The 23,489-nt window shown below is 44.6% G+C and overlaps 1 protein-coding gene across 2 annotated transcripts; it reads right to left on the bottom strand.

Moving 5' to 3' along the window:
- Window positions 1-4,696: 4,696 nt before the first annotated feature.
- On the bottom strand, window positions 4,697-20,962 carry Hrh4 (histamine receptor H4). 2 transcript variants are annotated; one of them, XM_021151085.1, is made up of 3 exons: window positions 20,716-20,962; window positions 11,670-11,833; window positions 4,697-5,815 (listed from the first exon to the last, which is right to left on the bottom strand). In XM_021151085.1, exons 1-3 carry the CDS (start codon window positions 20,906-20,908, stop codon window positions 4,997-4,999), a joined length of 1,176 nt encoding a protein of 391 aa, XP_021006744.1. In that variant the 5' UTR covers window positions 20,909-20,962; the 3' UTR covers window positions 4,697-4,996. The 2 variants fall into 2 exon arrangements, with proteins under 2 accessions (XP_021006744.1, XP_021006745.1); XM_021151086.1 differs by lacking the exon at window positions 11,670-11,833 and adding an exon at window positions 13,694-13,699 and having other exon boundaries at window positions 4,997-5,709; window positions 20,716-20,908.
- Window positions 20,963-23,489: the final 2,527 nt, after the last annotated feature.

Below are 23,489 nucleotides of genomic sequence, written 5' to 3'. Positions count from 1 at the left end.
GCTAAGTGGGTGTGTGTGGATGAGTGGGATAGATACACATGGTAGACACTCAGCAAATGGACTCTGAGTGTGTGGGAATGTGAGAGCTAGATTTGTGTGGATTGCATGAGGATGCTGACGGGGGTGTATGGACTAGGTAGGGTTGGGGCAATATGGGGTATTTGTGTGTGGATGTGTGCGATAGGTTTGTGTGTGTGGACAGGCAGTGGACCTGTGTGAGAGAGGTGGGTGTAGGGAGTCTGTGTGTGCAACAGAATGTGTGCTTTCTATCTTAAACCTAGGGCAGCCCAATCTTCTCGTGGGGTAAACATGACGTCTATGTCACCTTCTAGACTGAATGAAAACACTGAGATATAAGAAGCTGTTATCAGATGTCTGTAAATCATAACAAAACTCTTAGCAGTGTTATCAGTCATACTGGCAGAAGAGAAAAAAAAGCATGTGTACCTACTGCCATCTGGTGGAAAATATGGGGACTGCATATGAAGTGAGATGTCAGGTTTGGGATTTGTTGGCAAGGATAGGTTTTGATTTAGCTCACTTCTTGGTCACCGCCTTCTGAACGTCCTAATAGTCAGCTTCCCATTGTGGAAGATCTAGTGAGGGAACCATCCGCACAGCTGGAACGCAGTGTGGGCACAACTTAAAAATCTGGACTCTTTCCTAGTTGCTGCACATGGTCTTTAGCCATGTAAATTGTATCCTCAGCATGCTCATCGTAGCCTTGTCTCTGTGACTTCCAGGAAACTTCTGCAAAGCCTTGCCATGAAATAGCACCTCTATTGGCTTCCAGAAAAGATACAGGGCCACAGGACCGCGCTGGGGCCGGATGGTGACAGAGGCACACTATTCCCTCGCAGCCCACCAAGATCATTATTAAAGAAACAATGGTCCCCTGGGCACACACTCCTATTTACACTGCTGTTGGCTCTGTCACAGACCATATATATCTCCTTAAAGGCAAGGCCACGGCATACTGTGCTGTCTGGCACCACTGCCAGGGGTGACCCTCGAATGCCCTTTATCTCAATAAAGCAATTTTTCCTTCGTCCAGGACACAGTGTGAAAGTGTAGCTCACAAAACTCCAGACTATAAATGCGAAACCAGGAGAACAAAACCCAGACGTCACCATCAAACTCAGACCAATTAAAGTCTAGAAATGAGAGGCCAGAAAAGGCAGAACATTTGATCAATCATGTAACCATCCCTGGGCCACGCCCTGGATGCCCTGAGCCCAGGAACTGAGGATGCAGCAAGAACTTAAAAACTGTGTGTCATCTGGGTCCCAAGGAACAGCTTTCTGTAGAGGAAAATGCACATTTTTTCCATCTTTCCCTTGACTATTAGAAACTTTAAGTTAGGCTAAAATGGCTAAGGGTTAAGGTTAGGCTAAGTCAGGAAAAACGTCTCCACAGCTACTCTGAATGTTTTTCTGCAGGAAGTCTTCATTTATGTTCAAGTGTTTTTGGCCTCTGCCCAGAACAGGGAACGGGAAATATCAAAATATGAAGTGAGAGATAAAGTAGGCTCTTCCCAGAAATCTTTTCACAGGAGCTAAACACCTAAACATATAAAGAAATGGCTACCTGGACAGAAGAGATGTCTCAGTGGAGAGAAGCAGGTGCCATACAGGGCTGGGAACCTGTGTTTGATCCCAGGACGCATGCAAATAAGCTCAACTCCAGAGTGCACATCTGGAACCCCAGTATACCTGCGCTGAGACAGAGGTGGAGACTAGAAAATCAGCCGGTCTGGGCTACGCAGAGCAGCAGAGATCCTGCTTCAGGAAGGCAGATGGGGAATGTGTTGTAAATGTCCTCGGAGATCCACCTTGACCACCGAGCTATGCGCACTAGTCCGCAGGTAGAGCAGAGTCGAAGCAGCAACTTGATGTCTGAGGTAACTGAGGGAGAGAGGTGCATAACTCCCTGCTCTCCCTGTATCCACTGCATAGTACAACTCCGCTCCCACAAGCATACCCATCCCTCCTTACATTGTGTCGTTTATGGGATTCTGAAATCAATTACCCTTACTCCTAAATCATCTAGCATTGAATACGCTCCTGTACAGAAATAGCCATGACCTTTCTGTGAAGCTTATGGTTGCATAATAATGTCTGTGTCCTCTGTCCTAGCACTCACACAGGACTAAGCGTGGCAGTGCTTTTTTTTCTCTTCTATTGTCAAAAGCCCAGTTTCATACATAGTAGAATGGATGTTTTCCTGTCAGATAGCTGTAGCTGAACAGAACCACTCCAAGAATGAGCTTTGCCAGTGTTCGGGATCCTCTGTTCCACCCAGGCCACCCTCCTGTTGCCTCAGATGTCCCTGCCCCTCCAGGGAGCTGCTGAGTCCACTAGAGATTGCTTACTTCAAGACACCCTTGGTCAGCACAGCTTGATTCTGGCCTATATGCCCTCTCATCCTCCCGCAGCATAGCCTGCTGGGAAACTCAGGAGAGAACAGGTATGTGCCATTCTCTTGAGGACTAGGCTCAGAACCAGGTGTCCCTTTCACTGCCCAATGGCAACAGTATACAGGACAAAGATAATCGTTGTCGACGGAAAGAGCTACGATGTTAGCATGTAAAAGGTAGGGGCTGCAGAGAGAGGCAGAGAGCATAAGACATAAGAGAAATTCAAGTTGAATCCAAGTCATGGTGACATATGTATTTACTTACAGTTAGTGGTTGGTGCACTATGGAGTCACAATAAGCATGTGTTTGAGGAATGCATCCATGCACCACGGAAAGCTGTTTCCTTTTTTTTCAGATTCTTATAGAATGGCTGCTGTCCTCTCTGAGTACCTCTTGCTCACTTCTCAGCTCCTCCAGAGTGGGATAATGAATGTGATTGGCAAAGTATCATATCATAGATAATTTGCAGTATTTTCTATTAAATCCAGCATGTGTCACTCTTTATACATACTTTAGAAAATGCATGTGTGTAGCTCTGCCTTCTCCATGGCCCTGCTGAGAGAAGTTTCCACAGGATGACTACACTCCATAAACATCTGAGCCCTCAGAGACCACATAAAGCCTACAATTACTAACGGGATGTTTAGAGACAGCTGATACATAGAAACCGGAGGAAAGTTGTGCGTTTATGATACTTTACTGCTTGGGTACTTTAGAACTTATGTTAACTATTGAGTCTCTGACTTACATAAGGTGGGAACAGGTACAAACTGAGGTGCAGTCTTGAGCCCTCATGGACTTTAAAAATCTTCATGCTTTCGTGTTTGTAATTATTCAGAGTTTTAAATGGATCTAATAAAGACAACATGTAAGAGGACATGTGTATAAAGGTGCCATAAGGAAACCTGATATTTCATATACTAACCTAAAAAGTTAAAAGGCAAAAGGTTTAAAAGATCTAAGAAATATGAAATTATTAAATTGCACAAGGATTCTCAGAAGTTACAGAACAAGTCCTGATAAGGCTTCATGGGGTGATAGAGTTAACAATGGTAACAACTTCAGCATAGAATTCTGAGAGAGAAAAAAAACTTTATTTAAGTCCATCGGGGTAGTAGCTGTAGCTATAATCCTAACACTTGGGAGCTGAGGCAGGAGGATCACAAGTTTGAGGCTATCGTGGATTATGTAATAATCACATCTTTAAAAAAAAAAAAGGACAAGACATACCATAAAAATAATAACATAGGATCCTCAGGAAAGCTAATGTACAGTCAGCACACAGGAAGAGAGACACGCAAAGCACTGGGCAGATGAGTTCATGACACACTGAATAAGCACAAGAATATCTTACTAATAATTACTGGCATCTGGGACTGGAGGGGTGTCTCAGCAGTTAGGAGAACTAGCTGCCATTCCAGAGGATCCAAGTTCGTTTCCAGCATCCACATGGTGACTCGTGATCATCAGTCCTGGCCTCCACGGGCACTAGGCACATGCATGTTGCACAGACGTACATGTACACAAAATATTCATACACTTATTTTTTAAATTTGTAAATGATTACCAGAGTCCAGTCGTTGCATAGATGTCACAGAGGGTAGTTTGGCCATATGGTGTTCCATCCACTCCACCTTCCTCTCTCACCTATGTTCTCACCAAGATAAGCTTTAGGTGAGATGTGAAAGCCAGGAATAGAGGGCAGGAAAAAACAGGACAAGAGGGCCTTTCAAATAAGGATGATCACAGTGTCCTCACCATACCTCTTTCCTGTTGGGATTCTGGGAGGAAGATCTACAAAAACCCATGAGCTAACCTGGGCTCACTCCAACCCTACTTTTGCCAACCCCAGCCTAGTTGCCCCTTGCCCACTAACCACAGAGCTCTCTGACATGGCACGGGTACGGGGCAGGGGCCAGGTTTCTTGCCCAATAGTTCTTTAAGGAATGATGTTCCAAACTAAACACATTTGTGTGACCAGAACATGGAAAACAGAAACTTGGAGCTAGAGAGGTTGCTCAACAAGGAAGAGTGCTAACTTACAGACAGCAAGGAAGAGTGCTAACGTACAGACAGCAAGGAAGAGTGCTAACTTACAGACAGCAAGGAAAAGTGCTAACGTACAAAGGACCCAGGTTCAGTGACCAACACCCATGTTCTGTGTCTCAGAGCTGCCTGTAACTCCAGCTCCACATGGTCTGGTACCTTTTTCTGGCCTCTGAAGCCACCTGCACACACACACACATACTCACACACACACACACACAAAGAAAAAAGAAACTAACACTACTGGGGAAAACACTGAGTGCAGAAAGAAATCTGTATAGCACAATAAATGTTGTGTCAGGAAAGAGACAGAGAGCCCTGAGGAAAATATTAGTATTTTTGCAGCTCTCAGTCTGTCACATTTCCTAAACTACTGTGGACTCGTGTTCCACTGACTTGCATGTGGAGGGTTTTTATTAAAGTTTTCAGACATTACATTTTGTGCACTGTTTGCTTGAGTGGATAGAGCAACATGGAAGCTCAGATCCGTTCAGAGGACAGAAACTAAAGTTGGCACTCGTGAAGCAATTCTCCTCAAGATGATACTGACTGGTTCTGTGACGGCACTGGTTGCTTTGTCACACAAAGTATCTTCCAGAAAGCCTTCTGGAAACGCCTGTGACACAAAGGGTACAGAAAGGGATTAACAAACGAATTGAACCATTGCAGCCAGAAGGCAATGCTGTACCACACCGATTTGGGGCGCTCCGTTCTGGGGTAAGTTGAAAGGACAATTGTGAACAGACAGTACGGAGCCCAGCAAATGGCAAAAGCACTCAGAAGGATAGCCAGTGACCTGGCTAGCTTCCTGCCTCTGAGAAGCTCTGCGTGCTCCCTTTGGCGAAGCGCTGCACTTTCCGATCGCCAGAAGGAACCAACTTTGAAGGCAGTGATACTGCTATTCATGTGAGTCCTTAAGGACACCAGGATGCTGCTCTTTCTTCGAGGACTTTCTGAATGACGGGATGCAGCTGATACCTTCAATCCAGGATTACTTGTCCTGCAAGCCAACCCAGCTCTGTGTAAGTGTCCAGAGGCACTGGAAGAGGTAGTGAAGAATCCAGCATGGCTAGGGCACCTACTGAGAGCCCTACGCTTCCACAGGCTCCAGTAAATCTGTACATTGAAATAAGCCACGGAGATGACAGGAAGCAGGAATTCCAAGAGAGTTGTAATGGTGAGGATGTACCACTCTGTAACAAAGCCAGGCTCACAGTTCTTTGTGTTCGTGCTGTTCTTCCAAGAATCTGAAGCCAGAATCATGGGGCCATTTACCAAGAAAGCCAGTATCCAAACAGCCAACATTTGAGCAACAATCTTCATGATGCCAGTGTGTTGAGCCCTATAAGACACCTACAAGAAATCAGACAACTAATGTGGTTTAATGAAAACACGCATGTTCCAGGGATATGCAAGAGCTACACTAACTCACGTGATGTTGGCACAGGCTTTCTCAATAATTGTTGAGAGAAAACAGTACACCATCAGGTGAAGATTTGAACACTGTAGCAAGGCCATGGACACTATCTAAAATAAGAAAGCAGTCTTCTCAAAGCCTGCTGTGGTGGCATGAATTTGTAATCCTGGCACCTGGGCAGAAGGGATAAGAGGATCCTTGAGGCCTTCTTGCCAATCTGTCTAGCCTAATTGGTGAGCTCCAGGCCAAAGAAAGACCTGTGTCAAAGGAATGGCATTTTGTAAGGATGGCACCGAAAGTTGTCTTCTAGCCTCTACACACACTTGCATATACACATGCCCATACATGGCACCTGTTCACACATGAACAAATGCATACATATGCCCGAAAAAGGTAGATGGTACCTCAGGGATGATACTTCTGACCACCACATGCATGCACATATGTGTATACTCATGCAGAAAGAAAGAGACAAGCAAACAAAGGGAAAGGAAGGAAGGAATTTTTCCTGACTCTAATCTGAACAGTTACTGGAACTGAGAACACTCACCACAGTTCTCCATCTGCAGCCTAGAACATGGCAGTATTCTCTTCAGTGAAACACACATCAGTGTGAGAATGCATCACAGAGTGGACACACTGTTGGATGATGCTTCAGTTAAAGAAAACATTGTGGTTTGGGGAATTCATGTAGATAAACATGTAGAGAAAGACATGCACCACATTACAGGGCAAAACCCATGCTGTACCATAGGCACAGTTTTAATGCTTTAAAGGGCATGGCTTATCTGATCCTGACACTCAGGAAGAATATACTCAGCTGTTTACACAGGAACCCCACAGTGAGGCCAACAACAGATAACCCTTGCACCACTCCCAAGTGACTGCACCCAGGAAGACACTTGGCTATGTTAGAGTGATGCTGTGTCTCTGAACACTCTCAGGGCACTTCTATCTCTAAGTGTTTCCATCACAGCCAAAACCATGAGGAGAAGCCATGTTGAGAGACATGACTACAGCAAGTGCCAGTGTGTGTCTGTGTGTGTCTGTCCGTGTGTGTCTGACTGTGTGTCTCTGTGTTATCTATATGTTTGTGTGACTCTGTGTTTACTTGTATGTCTTTCTGTGTGTCTCTGTTTCTGTGTCTCTGTGTGTATGTCTGTGTGTATCTCTGTGTGTGTACCTATGTCTGTATTTCTGTGTGTGTGGTGTGTTTGCATGAAAGAGTTGTGTTTCCATGTGTGTGTCTGTGTGTATATCTGTAGGTCTGTGTTTGTGTGTGCGCGCACTGTCTGGGGGTGACAAAGTCAGACTTCCACAAGGACAAATGAAGTTAGAGTCTGTGAGTGAGTGTTACCCTCTGTGATCTTTATGTCAATTTTAAGACAGTCTTTGAAAATCAAAAGGCACATAAAGACAAATTGCTCTGTATCTGGAATAAATATCAAATCCAGAGCCCTGCCAATGCCAGAAAGATGATCTATTCCTGAGCTACATTCTGGCCCTTCCTTTTCAAGATAAAAACTCATTCTGTCACTCAGTTTGACCTTGAATTCATCATATAGCCCCAACTGCCCTTAAACTTGGGGTCCTCCTAGTTCTGACTCCTGGGAGTGCAAGCCTGTCACAGAACCAAGAAGGTTTTCTCGTTTGGTTTGGTTTTATACTTATTTATTTTTATGTGTATGGGTGTTCTGCCTGCCTGCATGTGTGTGTGTGTGTGTATGCTACATGCATGTGTGGGGCTCCTAAAGGACAGAGAGGACCAGGAACCAAAGGTACATTACAGGTAATTGTGGGCCACAGTATGGATGCCTGGAACCAAACCATGGTCCTCTTCGAGAGCATCAAGTGAAAAAGAGGCTCACATTTGCTTCGATCCTGTAGGTCATCAATCTCTCTGAACTTGTGTGCATTCTGCATGCTTCCTTCCAGCTCAAACGTCCCAGGTTTCTCTCATGCCCCCACTCATAAGAAAAGAGGTGCCAACAGCCTCCCCTCGTTGGATCTTATTTTCTCTGTGAGTTTTAAAACCTCACTAGAGCATGTTTTCACATTTTTAAAGAGAAGGGTAGCCCTTTGATTTACTGCACACACATGGCAATGGCTGTCGGCAAGAGGGAAGTGGCTAATAATTCTTTTAATATTTTAACCATAAAGAAATGTGGGCCCCCATCCCACCCCACCCCCACCCCCCACACACACACCAAACTGCTGGTGTTTATGAGAATAAGCTCAGAAGTAAGATGGCCTGTGATACTGATCACAGCTTCCACACACAGCCCACTTTCCCATCTCCCACTTCTCATGACACTAACTAATCCATCACTAAGTCTAACGGTTGTAGAGATGGGGACGACACCCAGATGGTCATAAGCCTGCATTTAGTCGAATTGCTCCATTGCCCCTTGGTAATGGTATAAGGCAGTATGCTGGAGGGGCTTCTCCCATTCACTTTGCATAAGGTCGAACGTGCTAACGGACATCCCAGGGGCCTGGGCAGGGGATGGCAGTCTCATCTGTCTTCATCTCTGGGGAGCATTCTTGAGGGATGACTGTTCAAGTGCCGCTGGAATCCAGACCAGTTGACTGCAGTAGCCTCTCTGAAATCAGTCTCAGGACATTGCTCCCTGTCCTGCCTCCTTCCCTACCTCAGTAGTCAGTCATGTTCCATCTGGGAGACAGGAAGGCCCTCTGGAACCTTCTGCTATTAATAGTGAGGTAAGCTCCTGTGTTCAACTGAACGGAGTTCCCTAATGAGCTCCACTGCATCCTATCCACGAGTACCTGTGAATGGGACCTTATTTGGAAATATGGTGTTGACAGATATAATTAAGATAGGATGACATTATATTGGACTTGGGGTCACCTTGATCCAGTAATGACTGGTGTCCTTATAAGAAGAGGAAGAATAAATAAAAAACACAAGTTCCCTCTGATTTCTGCCTGTGAACAATTAGCTGCTGAGGCACATGCAGTGGCCACCATTCACACATTCTCACGTGGAGATTCTTGACATGCAGTCCACATTGTGCTAGGTGCCCATCCAGGTTTATAGCCTTCATCCCTGGCCACATGATAGCAAAGAGTTGCAGTGAAGTATCTTCAAGCCAAAGATGGCCCATGAGAAAGCTATGGACATCTTCCCAGAGACTTCAGAGAGAGGTCATCCTCCCTGATGTTGAACTTGTAGCTTCCAGATCGAACAGAGAGTAATTCCTGTAGATTTTAGCCACACAGACCATGGCGCTGCACTAGAGATTCCCAGCCGGTCCCCCAACACTATTCATCATGGCTTAGATTTCATTGCAAAGTTTCTCTCTTCATATGAACACAAAGGAAGAATATTCTCTCCCAACTTTCATCCTGGGCACACTTTAATTCCTACTCTCTCTATGCTATGGTCACTTGGCCCCAGCCGGGGGTCTTGGTCTGTTCCCAGCCAGGTACATAGCTCGAGACCAATGCTTCTCCCACCGACACTGGCTCTGCTTCTTGGGATCTCCAAAATAGCTCCCTTGGTCCCTGGGGCTAGCTGCTGCCAAACCGCTCAGCACTCCCAAATTCCCACTGCTAGCTAGGGGCGCACTTGTTAACCTATGCTCCACTGGGTTACCTTTCCCCTGGAGCTCAGTTAATTTACAGCAAGGCGGAAAACATCAGACAATCTTAGTTTAGAATCAACAGATAATACAACCGCGGAGTGCAGAATCTATCATCCTAGAAATCTTCTGGTGGCAGAGTCTGGTGGATTTTGCCACCAGATCTTACAGTTCCCAGTCTCCATGGTGCTTCCTATAGCTCCTGCCTCACCATCCAAAAAAAAAAAAAAAGACCTTTGTTTCTTCTCCATTTCCTCTTCCACTCTCGGACCAGAAGGCCCGCCTCCTCCTCGCCCAGTGATTGGCTTCTTGTGGCCTTTATTATCCAATCAAGTAATTAAAGGGAAATTCCACTACACAAGACCCATCTTCGTCACCCACTGTTAGCCTGGCCCTTCCAGAGGACATGTCTGAACAACATTATGGCCATCTTCGATGAAATTTCACTTTCAAAATTATGGGCATATTTCTACTTCCTGGGCTCAGTTTCCTGTTTCTCGTCACTATCTTCTCTACTTACAGCTTTGGACAAAACTGAGTTTCCCAGGAACCTTACTTGAGAGCTCTCAGGAGTACTGGATTTATCCCAACAAAGTACAAGCGCCTTTTTAGCAGCCCCGCCATATTTGACGCTGTTTCACATGTAGAGTTTGCCCGGTGCTCAACACTGTTCCTAGGAATGGCGTCCCAGCCACCTATATCTTAAGAAATTGACAGCCTTCGCTGCCAAGGAATTTCTTAAAACAAAACTAGGGTGAATACAGCACACGCACGTGCGCGCCACTGCTAACATCACCATCACCATCACCACCACCACCACCACCACCACCACCACCACCCCGCACAAATCATCTAGGTCTTCTCGACAGCATAGCTGAGCATACCACAGGTACTACAATACTGAAAAAAAATATTACTGGGCCCTGGATAATAAATATTTGCTGTTCCCTAACCTTTAACAAGCAGAGTCACCCTGTTAATGCCAGAGGCCAGGAAGTGATGTCCTGAAGTGGAACTGTCTACGTTTTCCCAGAGTATTCTGTGAAAGCAAAAAAAAATGTGTCTTTCTTGAACAACAATATTTCATAATCTCTTTGTTCCAACAGTTTATAGTTTATCTAATCTAATTTCTTGTCCTCTTGGGTCCACTCAGGCAGGAGCATACCAGTCAGAACTCGACACATATGTCTCTGGGTATGCCTCCGTCTGAATCACTACCATTCCTAAAATACTTATTTCTGTATCTTAGCACTTAGCCACATGGGCCATACAATGTCTCCCAAAGCTTTGTGATCCTAGGATTCAACAGTAAGTGAAGTGAAAGGTTGCAAATACGGGTTGGGGAGGAGCTTGCTCAGAGTGAAGCACTTGTCAGGCAAGCATGAGGGCCTGAGTTCAGACCCTCAGCACTCATCAAAAGCTAGACTCCAGCAGGTTACACTTAGAACATCTGCACCCTGAGGAGAGAGAGGGGTTAAACACAGAAGAATGTCCTCAAGTTTGCAGACAGGCTAGCTTGGCATGCACGATGGAAAAACAGCAAACCTCAAACAAGGTGTAAGATAAGAACAACACCTCCCTCTATTCCTGTCCCCCCCACCTTCCTATCTCCCAGATCCACTCTTCTGGTTTTTTTAAGGTCGCAAAACACTGCACCACAGTTCTGTGGCTGCTTTCTAACCACACCCTATTTTCTCCTTTATTCTATTGCTGAGAGGTTTATCTTTTAAACTGCTGCTAGCTCAGCGATGAGACTATTCCAGATTTTGTCTAAATCCAGCTTTCTTGCCGCGCATCCTAAGCTGGCCCTGCTATATCACCATCTTCTCTTTGGGGGGTTCAAAATCGATTTTCTCACCCATTCACTAAGGGATTCTTTCTAGTTGCCCACAGAGTTCTATCTTGAGAGAAATATTGAGGTTGCAACTTAGCCATGGGATAGAGATTGGAATCTCACAGAGAGCCCAGCTATGGAGGACTCAACTAGCACTCCTCATGATGAACCCTGAATTTTCTTTGGTCCTTCCTTTCCCATTTCAAACACTGATAGAGTTAACCAGATCATGCAGAATAAAAGTCAGTGGGTTTCATCCCTGGGACTCATCCTCAACATTCCCAATACAGGCTTAAGGACCCAGAATTTACAACTGTAGTCTTCTAAGAAAAATGAATGAACGTTGTGACTTACAGCATTTGAAACTGACTGGTATCGATCGTAGCTAATGAGGACAATACTGTAGACAGATGCGGTGCACAAAAGATAGTCAGTAATGAGCCAAAACATGCAGATTCCACTTCCAAAATTCCAGTTAAACAACACGTGAGGGATGTACAGAGGAATGGAAATCAAACCTGTACAAGGAGGAAATTAATTAAAAAACAATACTGGACCAGCAAGTTGACTCAGTGACTGTAGATGCTTGCCATCAAACTTGATAAATTCCCCAAATCCACATGGCACAGGAGAGACCCAACTCCTACAAGTTGTGCTCTAACTTACACATGCATAGCATGGCATGCTGTGGCACCACTGCACCCATGCGCGTGCATACAGGCACACACACACACACACACATATATGCATACATGCACACATGCGCACACATACTCAGCTTTTTAAATATTTTAAAACTATACACATCATTGACTCCCAAAAAAGGTACATTCTAATGGATACACCATAGAATGGCATTTCCAAATCACTGAATATAGCTTACTTATTGTTACTAGTTAGATAACTGTCCTTCAGAGGTGCTATGGAAAAGTTCGGTCTTTAGCATGGTAGGGCTGGTAGGTGCTGTGGACCTATAGAGATGGAGCCAGGTGTGAGGCTCTTAGCTTGCTGGAGCATGCCCTGGACAAAGGTGCAGAGTCCAAGTTCCTCTTCCCCATTCTAGATGTAGTGCTCACTCACAAACATGCTTTCAACCAACCATCTAACACCATCAGGAGTCAAAGCAATGGGCCACCCAAACTTGGATTCGAACTGCTGAACACTGATCTCAAAAGTTAGCTGTCTCGGGCATTTTGATGTAGTAATGCCGTGCCAACAATGTTTGATATAAATATCGTTGGTATTTTGCCAAGCTCTGTACAACTGATATCCCCTATGCATTCTTTAAGTGTTATTTTTTAAATAGTTGTCATGAGAAAACTACCAGTGGGTGCTCCTTATCAATTCCCAAATGAAGCAGAGATCCTAACTGCATTTCCAGCCACATCCATCACAATGAATACAGATGTTCTCTGTGGTCCAAACCAAACATGGCGTTGGGCCGCCCTCCCGCAGCAGTGCGGGAAAGAGGATGTCTTCCTCTTTCCCATTTTTTCTGCTGGAGATCTGGTCTCCGCCCTACACTAGACACATGAAGCTCCCTCCTCCCCTCTTTTCTCTCTGAAAAGCACTTACCTCTGCCCCTTTCCCCATGCCCTTGTCCTTGGAAGCTCTCTGACTGCTGAGATCCCTCTGTCATTTACACTCTCAGAAATTTTTCTACATTTTTTTACATTTTTGTGCATATAAATTGCATGCAATAAAGGGTTTCACCATGACATTATCATGAATGAAGATATCTTTATTGTGTTATCTCCTTTATTGCTGTCTCTTTTATTCCTCTTCCTGCAGGCCCATTCTCTTCCCAGTCAGTCCCCTCTGTGTGTGTGTGTGTGTGTGTGTGTGTGTGTGTGTGTGTGTGTTCCCTCTCTTTCTCTCCACTGGGACCAGTCCCAACCCCAGTAGCTGGAATTACAGGCCTGTATCACCAAACCTGTTTTCATTCCTATATGTAGTTATGTAGTTCAAATAACTTGCTAATTTTGTGTTTCGGTTATGGGGTAGGGTTGGTTTATTGAGACAGGATCTTGCTATCTAGCCCAGGCTGCTCTCGAAATCACTGTAGTTTGGGCTGTCCCCAAACCTGTGATACTTAGCCTTCTTCGGGGCCTTGGGCTGAGATTACAGGCATATGCTACCAATTGTTCTTTCAATGATCAGTACGAGTCCCTGTGGTGGCTTTCATATCACCAGCTGGGGTGGGGGCAGGAAGGGCAACTCTGACACAAAGTAGAACTCCAAGATTACCTGAGGTAAATCAAAGTACCTTGAACTGAGACACTGACATTTTGGTTCATCGCTTTCAGTGCTCCCGACACGTATATTTTCCACCTCTGTACTCATGTCTTCCATAGAAAACATGAGTAACCACTAGACACTGCTGACTTCAAGACTAAAGAGAAAGATCTGATTTAAACTCTTTTTCACATTTTCAGAACTTTGTGAAAAAGGAAGGATGTGTTAAGGTTTCTAGAAACTGCATTAAATAATAGCTGGCCGCCCTTTTTTGTTTGTTTGTTTGTTTTTCGAGGGTTTCTCTGTGTAGCCCTGGCTGTCCTGGAACTCATTCTGTAGACCAGGCTGGCCTCGAACTCAGAAATCCACCTGCCTCTGCCTTCCAAGTGCTGGGATGAAAGGCATGTGCCACCACTGCCCAGCCATACATGCTTTCTTGCCTGAGTGCAAGCCTTTCACAGAACCTGAAGCTCTCTAATTTGGCTAGGCAGCCAGGCCTGCAGATTGGGGATTGAACCCTTTGGTTTGGTAAATCCCTGCTGTCTCCATGGTGTTCTGGTATAGATACCCTGCTCTTGGTTCCTCTCTCTATGGAACAATGGTTCCATAGAAGAAACAGTTTTAGAAAATCAAACCTGAAATATCTCTCAGACAGGCCTGCTTGTACATGTTCCTGCCAAGTCTGCTCTGGAAATTTACAAGGCCTTTTCCATGGCTAGAGCAATGAGCCCTTGGCATGTGTGCTTAAAAAGAAGTGAGGGAAGGCGAATAGGCTGTATTAAAAAGAGGATGGTATATGATTCAGGGCTAATATCCAATATATACAAAGAACTCAAGAAGTTAGACTCCAGAGAACCAAATAACCCTATTTAAAAATGGAGTACAGAGCTAAACAAAGAATTTTCAACTGAGGAATACCGAAAGGCTGAGAAGCACCTAAAGCAATGTTCAACATCCTCAGTCATCAGGGAAATGCAAATCAAAACAACCCTGAGATTCTACCTCACACTAGTCAAAATGACTAAGATCAAAAACTCAGGTGACAGCAGCTGCTGGCAAGGATGTGGAGAAAGAGGAACACTCCTCCATTGTTGGTGGGATTGAAAGCTTGTACAACCACTCTGGAAATCAGTTTGGGTGTTCCTCAGAAAATTGGACATAGTACTACCCGAGGAATAGCTATATCACTCCTGGGCATATACCCAAAAGATGCTCCAACATGTAATAAGGACACATGCTCCAATATGTTCATAGCAGCCGTATTTATAATAGCCAGAAACTGGAAAGAACCCAGATGTTCCTCAACAGAGGAATGAATACAGAAAATGTGGTACATTTACACAATGGAGTACTAGTCAGCTATTAAAAGTGAATTTTGAAATTCATAGGCAAATGGGTGGAACTAGAAAATATCATCCTGAGTGAGGTAAACCAATCACAAAAGAACACACATGGTATGCACTCACTGATAAGTGGATATTAGCCCAAAATCTCCAAATACTCAAGAAACAATTCACAGACCACATGAAGCTCAAGAAGGAAGACCAAGTATGGGTGCTTCGGTCCTTCTTAGAAGAATAACAAAATACTCACAAAAGCAAATATGGAGATAAAGTGTAGAGCAGAGAGTGAAGGAAAGGCCATTCAGAGACTGTGCCACCTGGGGATTCATCCCATATATAGTCACCAAACCCAGACACTATTGTGGAGGCTGACTGGAGCCTGATATAGCTGTCTCCTGAGAGGCATTGCCAGATCCTTACAAATACAGAGGTGAATGCTCGTAGTTAACTATTGGACCAAGCACAGGTTCCCCAATAGAGGAGTTAGAGAAAGGACTGAAGGAGTTGAAGGGGTTTGCAACCCCATAGGGAGAACAACAATATCAACCAGCCAGACACCCCCAGAGCTCCCAGGGACTAAGCCATTAACAAAGGACTACACATGGCTCCAGCTGCATATGTAGCAGAGATGGCCTTGTCAGGCATCAATGGGAGAAGAGGTCCTTGGTCCTATGAAGGCTTGATAAATGCCCCAGTGTAGGGGAACTGAGGGTGGAGAGGTGGGAGTGGGTGGGGGAGAAACACCTTCATAGAAGCAGGGGGGATGGGATGGGGGTTCTGAGAGGGGGGAAATGTAAATAAAGAAAATATCCAATAAAAAAGATAAAAATTAAAAAATAAAAAGGGGATGGTAAAGGGAGATGAGGTGGAGAAGGGGAGCAGAAATGAGAATGAAGACGAGGGGGGAAGCCCCATAAGATGGGAGGCCCACCCCATGTCAGATGCCCCTTACATGCTGTCCCTCCGACCTCCTCACTCCAGCCTCTGGTTCACATACACTGTGCACCTTCAGCCTCACATCCTTGGAACTGCATTTCTCTTGTCATATTCTTCCCTGGACAGCAGCCCCTTCTGTTCGTTCAGATGTGTCTTTCTCAGGGAACCCTGGCTCTCAAGTTTTATACTGAAATTTCATACCCCCTCCCTCCATCCTCTCTCCCACTCTCACCCTGCTGCAGTTTTCTGAAGCCATTATCACCTCTAAAACACTCCGTACTTTTACTTATTATGTTGTATATTACATCTCCCCAGTCACACACACACACACACACACACACACACACACACACACACACACACACACACACACACACACACACACACACACATGCCTCAGGAGGGTAAGAGGTCTTGCCAGTCTTTGTGCTTGTTTGAAGTGTGCAACTGTTACATGAATGAATTGAAGACAGTGGGGCAGCCTAGTTTGCTTTAAAATCAACACCAGTGTGGTATTGCCCTTCTGTCCAAGCCACCTAAAAAACTGCTACCACCTCCTTAAGCAAACAGTGAGAGGAAGGAGAGATGCTGGATGGTGGAGAGCGCAGAGGGGCCACACTGTGTGCTCATCACTCTCCCTGTTCTATATGGTGAAACTCTAACATTCTCAGAGCGGCTCTATTGAGAGATAGAACATCTAAAGGAAAGACTCGGGGTAAACGTGCCACAAAGGTGGAGCCCTGATTCAGTAGACTGATAGCCACATAAAAGGAGACAAGACGGAGTTTGCCTCTCTTCACAAACACCTCTCCAGCCCATGTGAAGCTGCAGAGAAAAGGCCACAGGGAAGGGAGACTTCACTAGGAACCAAATTTGGTAGAATCTTGACCTGATCTTCAGCTTGTGAGATGTGTAAAAACACAGATTCCTATTGTTTAAGCTTTCCAGCCTCTGGTATTTTGTTACAGTAGTCTCAGTATATACAAAAGCCAAGAAAGAAATCCTGAACTGAACTGGTATGTAAAGATATAGATATAGATGCAATACATATAGATATACATATAGTATACATATATAGCTATAATACAAAACAAACAAAAAACTTCCCACCCTATAAAATTGTTCCAGACTTTGTTGGCATCAACTACATTTTGCCTCTGAAGAGACTTTCCTGACCATTCACCGTATGGCTGATAGGATATAAATACCCATGGTTGAGAGCACTGGTCACACAGTGCCAATTTAATAAGCATTTCCTTCTATATCTATATGCACAGTGTACTAGCTACTTTTCTTATTGTTGTAATTAAATACTGGACAAGAAGGAATGTAAGGGCGGTTGGATTCATTTTGTCTCACAGTTTAAAGAGATACAGAGGTCACAGGCAAACAGGACAGTGTCAACAGTCAGGAATCAGAGTCTATAGGAAGCAAGATTGGAATATCGAACCTCAAGGCCTGTCCCCAATGACATACTTCCTGAGGAAGTCCCCACCTCCTAAAGGTTCTATAACTTCTCCAAACAGCACCTCCAGCCAAGGGCAATGTGCTCAAGCGCACGAGGCTGTGAGGGACAGCTCACCTTCACCACAGCTGACAGTATTCAGATTAGTAGTAATAATAATAATAATGATAGTGATACTACTAAATGCCTGGCTTCCAGCTACAGAAAACCTCACCTTCATGCATCCTGCCAGGCTCAGAGCTCACCCTGAGAGGATAGCAAGGGAGAGCACACTGGCAGAACACTCAGATCTTAGTCCACAAAGAAGCTCTCAGACACTGTCCCATTTCTTGTCCCATGACGAGTGTTGTGCTAAAGATGATTTCCAGAAGAAGGTGTCAGGACACAGGAAGCATGAAGGACAAGACCACAGGGCTCAGTTGGTAAAGTGGTTTTCTTGCAGGTAGGCAGTGTATCCTAATTGGTGAGTTATGGGCCAATGAGAAACCTTGCCACAAAGGAAGTGATCACTACTCCTGAAGATGACACATGAGGTTGTCTTCTGGCTTTCCCATGTACATATACACATCCATTTTCAGGTGCACACACATGCACATGTGCAGGCACACACATACAAGAAGGAGCTTGTACAAACACACACAGACAAATCTTCACAACTGTTTGTCTTGTTTGAGACATGGTCTCACTATGTAGCTAGGATTAAAGGCATGAACCACCACACTCAGTCTGCATGCAAACATAAAAAAAAAAAAATAAAATAAAATAAAGCTTTGTTTAACCTGCCCATGATATCTCTCAGCAGAAACAAAGCTATTCCTTGCCCATTCTCATGCCCGTGGAGGGAACCGCAAGTCTACCAAACCACCACATCTACATCTCCTGGCTATGGTGCTCAAGCCTCAATTGGAAGTGTGTCCTCGATGCCTATCTTAGACTAGACAGAAAGACACTCATTTTTATCTGAAGCTGTCTTGGTTTGAAAGTTCCCAGTCTAAGACTCTCTCAGCTCTTCACCTCACCCTTCCCTACCGCCAGGCTCCTCATGGTCTCCTCTCACTGTGCCAGAGTGCACCATCTCTTTTAAGTGCCAAGTGTTACTAAAGGCTGTAAAATCCTGTGAGGGAAAGGGAGATCTGTGTTTCTATAGCAGACTGCTCTCTGTGTTTACACACACTGTGCACTTACACATGTGATGTGAGCACGGAGAGCAGTGTAGAAGGATCTGCAGCTAGCTGCCGATGTTACCTGGAGGATGGAATTGAGGCAAGGAGTGGGAAGATTGTTAATTTAATTAAAGCACACATATAAACATACATGTATGTGTGTGTGTGTGTGTATACACACATACACATATAAAATACATATATACATATATATATTTATAAATACATATATATGTTATATAATTAATATTTATATAATATATGAATACATATATGTATTAAATATATATATAAGTGTGTATATGTGTGTGTATGTAGATAGATAGATGATAGATAGATAGATAGATAGATAGATAGATAGATAGATAGTAGATAGATAGATAGATAGATAGATAGATAGATAGATAGATAGATAGATACAATGTACTCCTCCTGTTAACAGTGAGGCTCCTGGGTTCAATTTCTACCACTGCATAGATAGATAGATAGATAGATAGATAGATAGATAGATAGATAGATAGATAGATAGATAGATAGATAGATAGATAATTGGCTAGCTCTGTTTATCTGTGGCATGCCATTTCTGTTTGGTAAGCTCCATTAGATACTGACATTACTATGTGAAGGTCTTCATCGTCCACCTTCAGCTCTAGCTTCCTCCATCTAACCATTGTTTCAGCAGCCAGCCTGCAGCACATACTCAGCGATTTGCTGCCTGTGTCACTGCTGATTCTTGTCACTCTCTTCCTCATCTTCAGCTCTAGAAATCCTATCTGTCCTCCGGGTTACACTAGGGGTGCCACAGTCCTGTAACCACATGTACCTCCCTCTGCCCTGAGTGTCCGTGGCACACAGTGGACCGTCATGGGACCTCCCATCATACCCAAAGGTCCTGTGAACTTATCTTACATTCTGTGCCATTGGAGAAAGAGACAAACCCTCTCTGTGGATTTCCTGGTTCCCTAATAGTACTGGAGTGCCCAACTCTCTTAATGAATACTGTGTATGATGCAAACATTAGTAAACTCAGTCTGAGTCAAAACATTGCAGCCAAGAAATCAAAAGAGGGGCTGGTGAGATGGCTCAGTGGGTAAGAGCACCCGACTGCTCTTCTGAAGATCCAGAGTTCAAATCCCAGCAACCACATGGTGGCTCACAACCATCCGTAAGGAGATCTGGCGCCCTCTTCTGGAGTGTCTGAGGAGAGCTACAGTGTACTTACATATAATAAATAAACAAATCTTAAAAAAAAAAAGATTATGGTTTAAAAATAAATAAATAAATAAATAAAAATAAAATAAAATAAAAAAAAAGAAATCAAAAGAGAAGGGGACTAATGCTTGTTGAGCAACCACTATGTTTTGGGCAATGAACAAAATGTCCTCTGAATTGTGTTTTAACATAAGCACAAGCTTTATGTAGCTATGAAGAAAAGTAATGTGGCTATAGCAAAAGACAGTCTCCTAGGACCTCCTATGAGATGCATCGGTCCTCTGAAGTACAGGAGTACCCTATCTGACCATCATGAGGAGGGGAGAGCAGAATGCCCAGCAGGTAGAGCACCAGGCTCACAGAAGAGATAACAATAAGGGAATGAAAATGATTTTTAAAAAATGTTTTCAAAGACAGAGGAACCTAGTTTCTGTGAACTCTTGCGATCGCATGATGCTCTGGTACTCTGTCCTATGTAGAACAGCTGATTGCTGACTGTGTCCGATTCCATGCTATACAGTACACTGACCAACCTGTCCCTGTCCCTGTCCCTGTCCCTGTCCCTGTCCCTGTCCCTGTCCCTGTCCCTGTCCCTGTCCCTGTCCCTGTCCCGTTGCATGTACCACTTCTTGGTCATGCTCGCTTCCATTCATGCTCACATGATTCTTATGACTTCAATACTGGATACAAAGGAAACAATACTGACTAAGGAAGAGTATTTGTAATTCTAAACAAATTAAAAATAGCTCTGAAAGCAACCCAACTGTGACACTAAAATAACTTTAGAAGTATTCTGAATTCTTTTATTCTAAAAACAAGACAATACAAAAACTTCCATATGTTTTTGTATAAAAACATGTTTCCATGTTTTCATATAAAACTTCCCCTAATAGTCATATGTGTAGTGTTTCTTTTTAGAGTGCCACACATATCCTTCCCAGAGTTCTAACACTTTAACTTTTCTTCTTGTCCCCTCCAATTCATGCAGTCCCTGGAATTACACAACTTTTAAGTTTGATAATTTTAAGTAAAGGTACATAACTTACCCACGAGGAAGTCAGAAATAGCCAAATTAAGAAAAAAATAATTACTTCGATGTCTAAGGTTTCTGTCCACCACAAAGGCTAAAATGACCACAGCGTTGCCTACCATTATAGCAAAGGCAAATAGAGACATTAAAAATGCCAAGGGAACCTGAGCAGCTGGTGGCAAGATGCCAGTACTGTTAGACTCCGACATCACACCAAATGATGGCCAGTACAGGAGATCCACTTGGCCAGGCAGTCTTAACAACCAGACACCTCTTACACACAGTCCCCTACTCAAAACAGCAGCTTCAAATCTACTGGTGATTTCACACTACTTCCTGGTTATTGATAACCATCAACTTGTGGTGGCAATTTCCCTTTAACTGACACTGAAAAAATGTTTTCACAAAACAGAGAAGTATTTTTCTTAAGCAATGCAATATATTCATCCATCTCCCAAGTAGAGAGCAATATTATATAATATCTATAAAAACATAGTTTAATACATCTTATGAGCCATAAGCTGGAATTGGGTGAGATTCATTTTTTAAAATAAAGATCCAACTAAAAATTCTCTTCTGACCATAAGAAGGAACCAGGGGTTAAGTTTCAGTCTGTCTCTAAAATAAAGGGAGCGGGGACAAAGGGACAGCTCTTCCTGAGAAACGGACATTACGAAGATGCTTGCAGGAGGCTTCAGAGCCAGTCAGAGAAGGGAAATAAAGACAGGAAGTCTAACAGTGCCTCTGAGCCGAGGGGTTGGGGCTGGGAGCTGCAGGACCAAAGCGGGATGCGAACTTCAGAGAAGCCCAGAGGTGATGCAGGGGACTGAGTCCTGATCAGAAGACTATGAAGGAAGTGTGCAGGCAGCAAACAGGAGTATTTGAGAAGATGAGCAGGAGTGGTACACAGGGATTACATAAGGCCGCACTGTGCCTGCTCCCCTTGACTGGATGAAAGTGTTAATCATTGCTGGGGCATTATGTAGTACATTCAAAAGAGCCTACTTAGCCCAGAACTAAACGTTTCTTGAATTCTGAACAACTCTTAAGATCAAAATCTATGAGGATTATTTTTTTTTTCAAATAAGTTCAATGCAACCCTAAATGCAATTCTAGAGTATATGGAGGTGGCAGATGCATGTTAGTCCAGCACTGAGGAGACTGGGGTAGGAGGATTGATGTGAGGAGGCCAGACCAGGCTACATACTGAATCCCAGGCTAACCTGTACTACAAAGTGAGAAGGCACTTCAAAAAATAGAAGAAACTAGTATTTATAGACAATAAAATAATCCAACCCAAAGATAAAACTTACAACTAATATCAGGCATTTCAAGAAACAAGCTAAGAAGCCAGTCCATAATAAGGAAACAAATCAGCCCATGGAAACCAATTTAACCCTTGTTTTAAAAAGCCAGACATGACCCCCAACAATGGGCAAAGAAACACGTTAGTGGTGGTAGTGTTCTTATCAGTCAGGGGCAGAGCAGATGCAGTCCTTTGTTCATTCTAGCTTGATGTCCCAGCTTGATGGTCAAAGCTGTCATATGCCTACAGCTCAAATAAATCAAATTGAATCAAATCAAATCCAGGCAGCACAGCTAGGGAGAGGGAAGGCAGGCAGAGACCTGCAGTCCACCATGCCATCCACAGACCTGCTCACCAATGCACGGCACAGGTGGGCCAGAGACACCCACCTGCAGTCACACCATGTAGCATAGATTGAGGATGCAGTCACTCAGGGTTCTGCCAGCCACATGCTGAGCCTGCAGCAGGAGCCGCCACAATGTGCTAGTATGTGGTGGTCAGATGTGAGAGAAAGAGCAGCCTGAGCATTATGAAGAGAGATGGAGTGGTAGACTAGAGGGTGGGGAGGAATAGCCTATGGTGAGTGGCCAGTCCCACCAACGGGGGCCATAGTGAAGTCCCAGGCTGAGATGCTACTGAGGGCCATGTCTGGATCCATGGCTATGTAGTGTCAGGAGCCGGTCGTTGTCCATGACTCATTTTACCACTGAGAACAGCCATTAGGGACAACATGGGTGCCCAGGGACTATGTTTAGTCAGCCCCAACCATCACTGGATGCTGAGCTCTAGTGAACCCATCTTCCACCTCTGGCAGCACTCAGGAGAGTGGGCCCTGCACCTCAGCCAGGCAGCACAGTGGAGTTGGCCTTTGTGGTGGGGACAGCCAACACCTTTGTGTGGTAAGTCAGCCCTGAGGGCATAAGTGTGGGAGAGCTAAACCCCACCACTCGTCTGTATTGGTGTGGCACATGCACAGAGGTGATGCCCTGTCCCTTACACCTTCGATCATGAATTTTAGAGAGCTGGCCCTGCCCCTCACCAACTTCAGCACTCCAGAGAACAGGCTCCGCACCTTACTTGGACACCACAGCAGAGCTGACCCTTATGGTGGGAGTGCAAGTGAGCCAGCCCTGAGGGTGAGAGTGCAGAAGAGCTGGCCCTGCCACTAGTCTGCCATGAGGTGGTAGCTGGGAGGGGGGATGCCCTCTACCCCTTCACTCCTTGGCACCTGAGGCAGTCAGGAGAGCTGACCACAGGTCATGAATGCAGGTAAGCTGACCCTGCCTTTCACCAGCTGCAGCACTTGGGAAGAGTAGACACTGGATCTTGTCTGGACAGCAAAGTAGGGCTAGCCCTGGTCAAGGGTGTGTGGGTGAGCCAGCGTTAGGGTGAGAGTGCAGGAGAGATGGCCCCACCACTTGTCTCCTGTGAGGTGGTGTGAGTTCAGGCATGACCTCCTCCCTTCCCCTCACCACATGCAGCAG

This window comes from Mus caroli, chromosome 18 (assembly GCF_900094665.2).
Source record: "Mus caroli chromosome 18, CAROLI_EIJ_v1.1, whole genome shotgun sequence".
NCBI lineage: Eukaryota > Metazoa > Chordata > Mammalia > Rodentia > Muridae > Mus > Mus caroli.
Note: the sequence above shows the minus strand (reverse complement) of the source record. Positions and strands in the feature narration are given on the sequence as shown.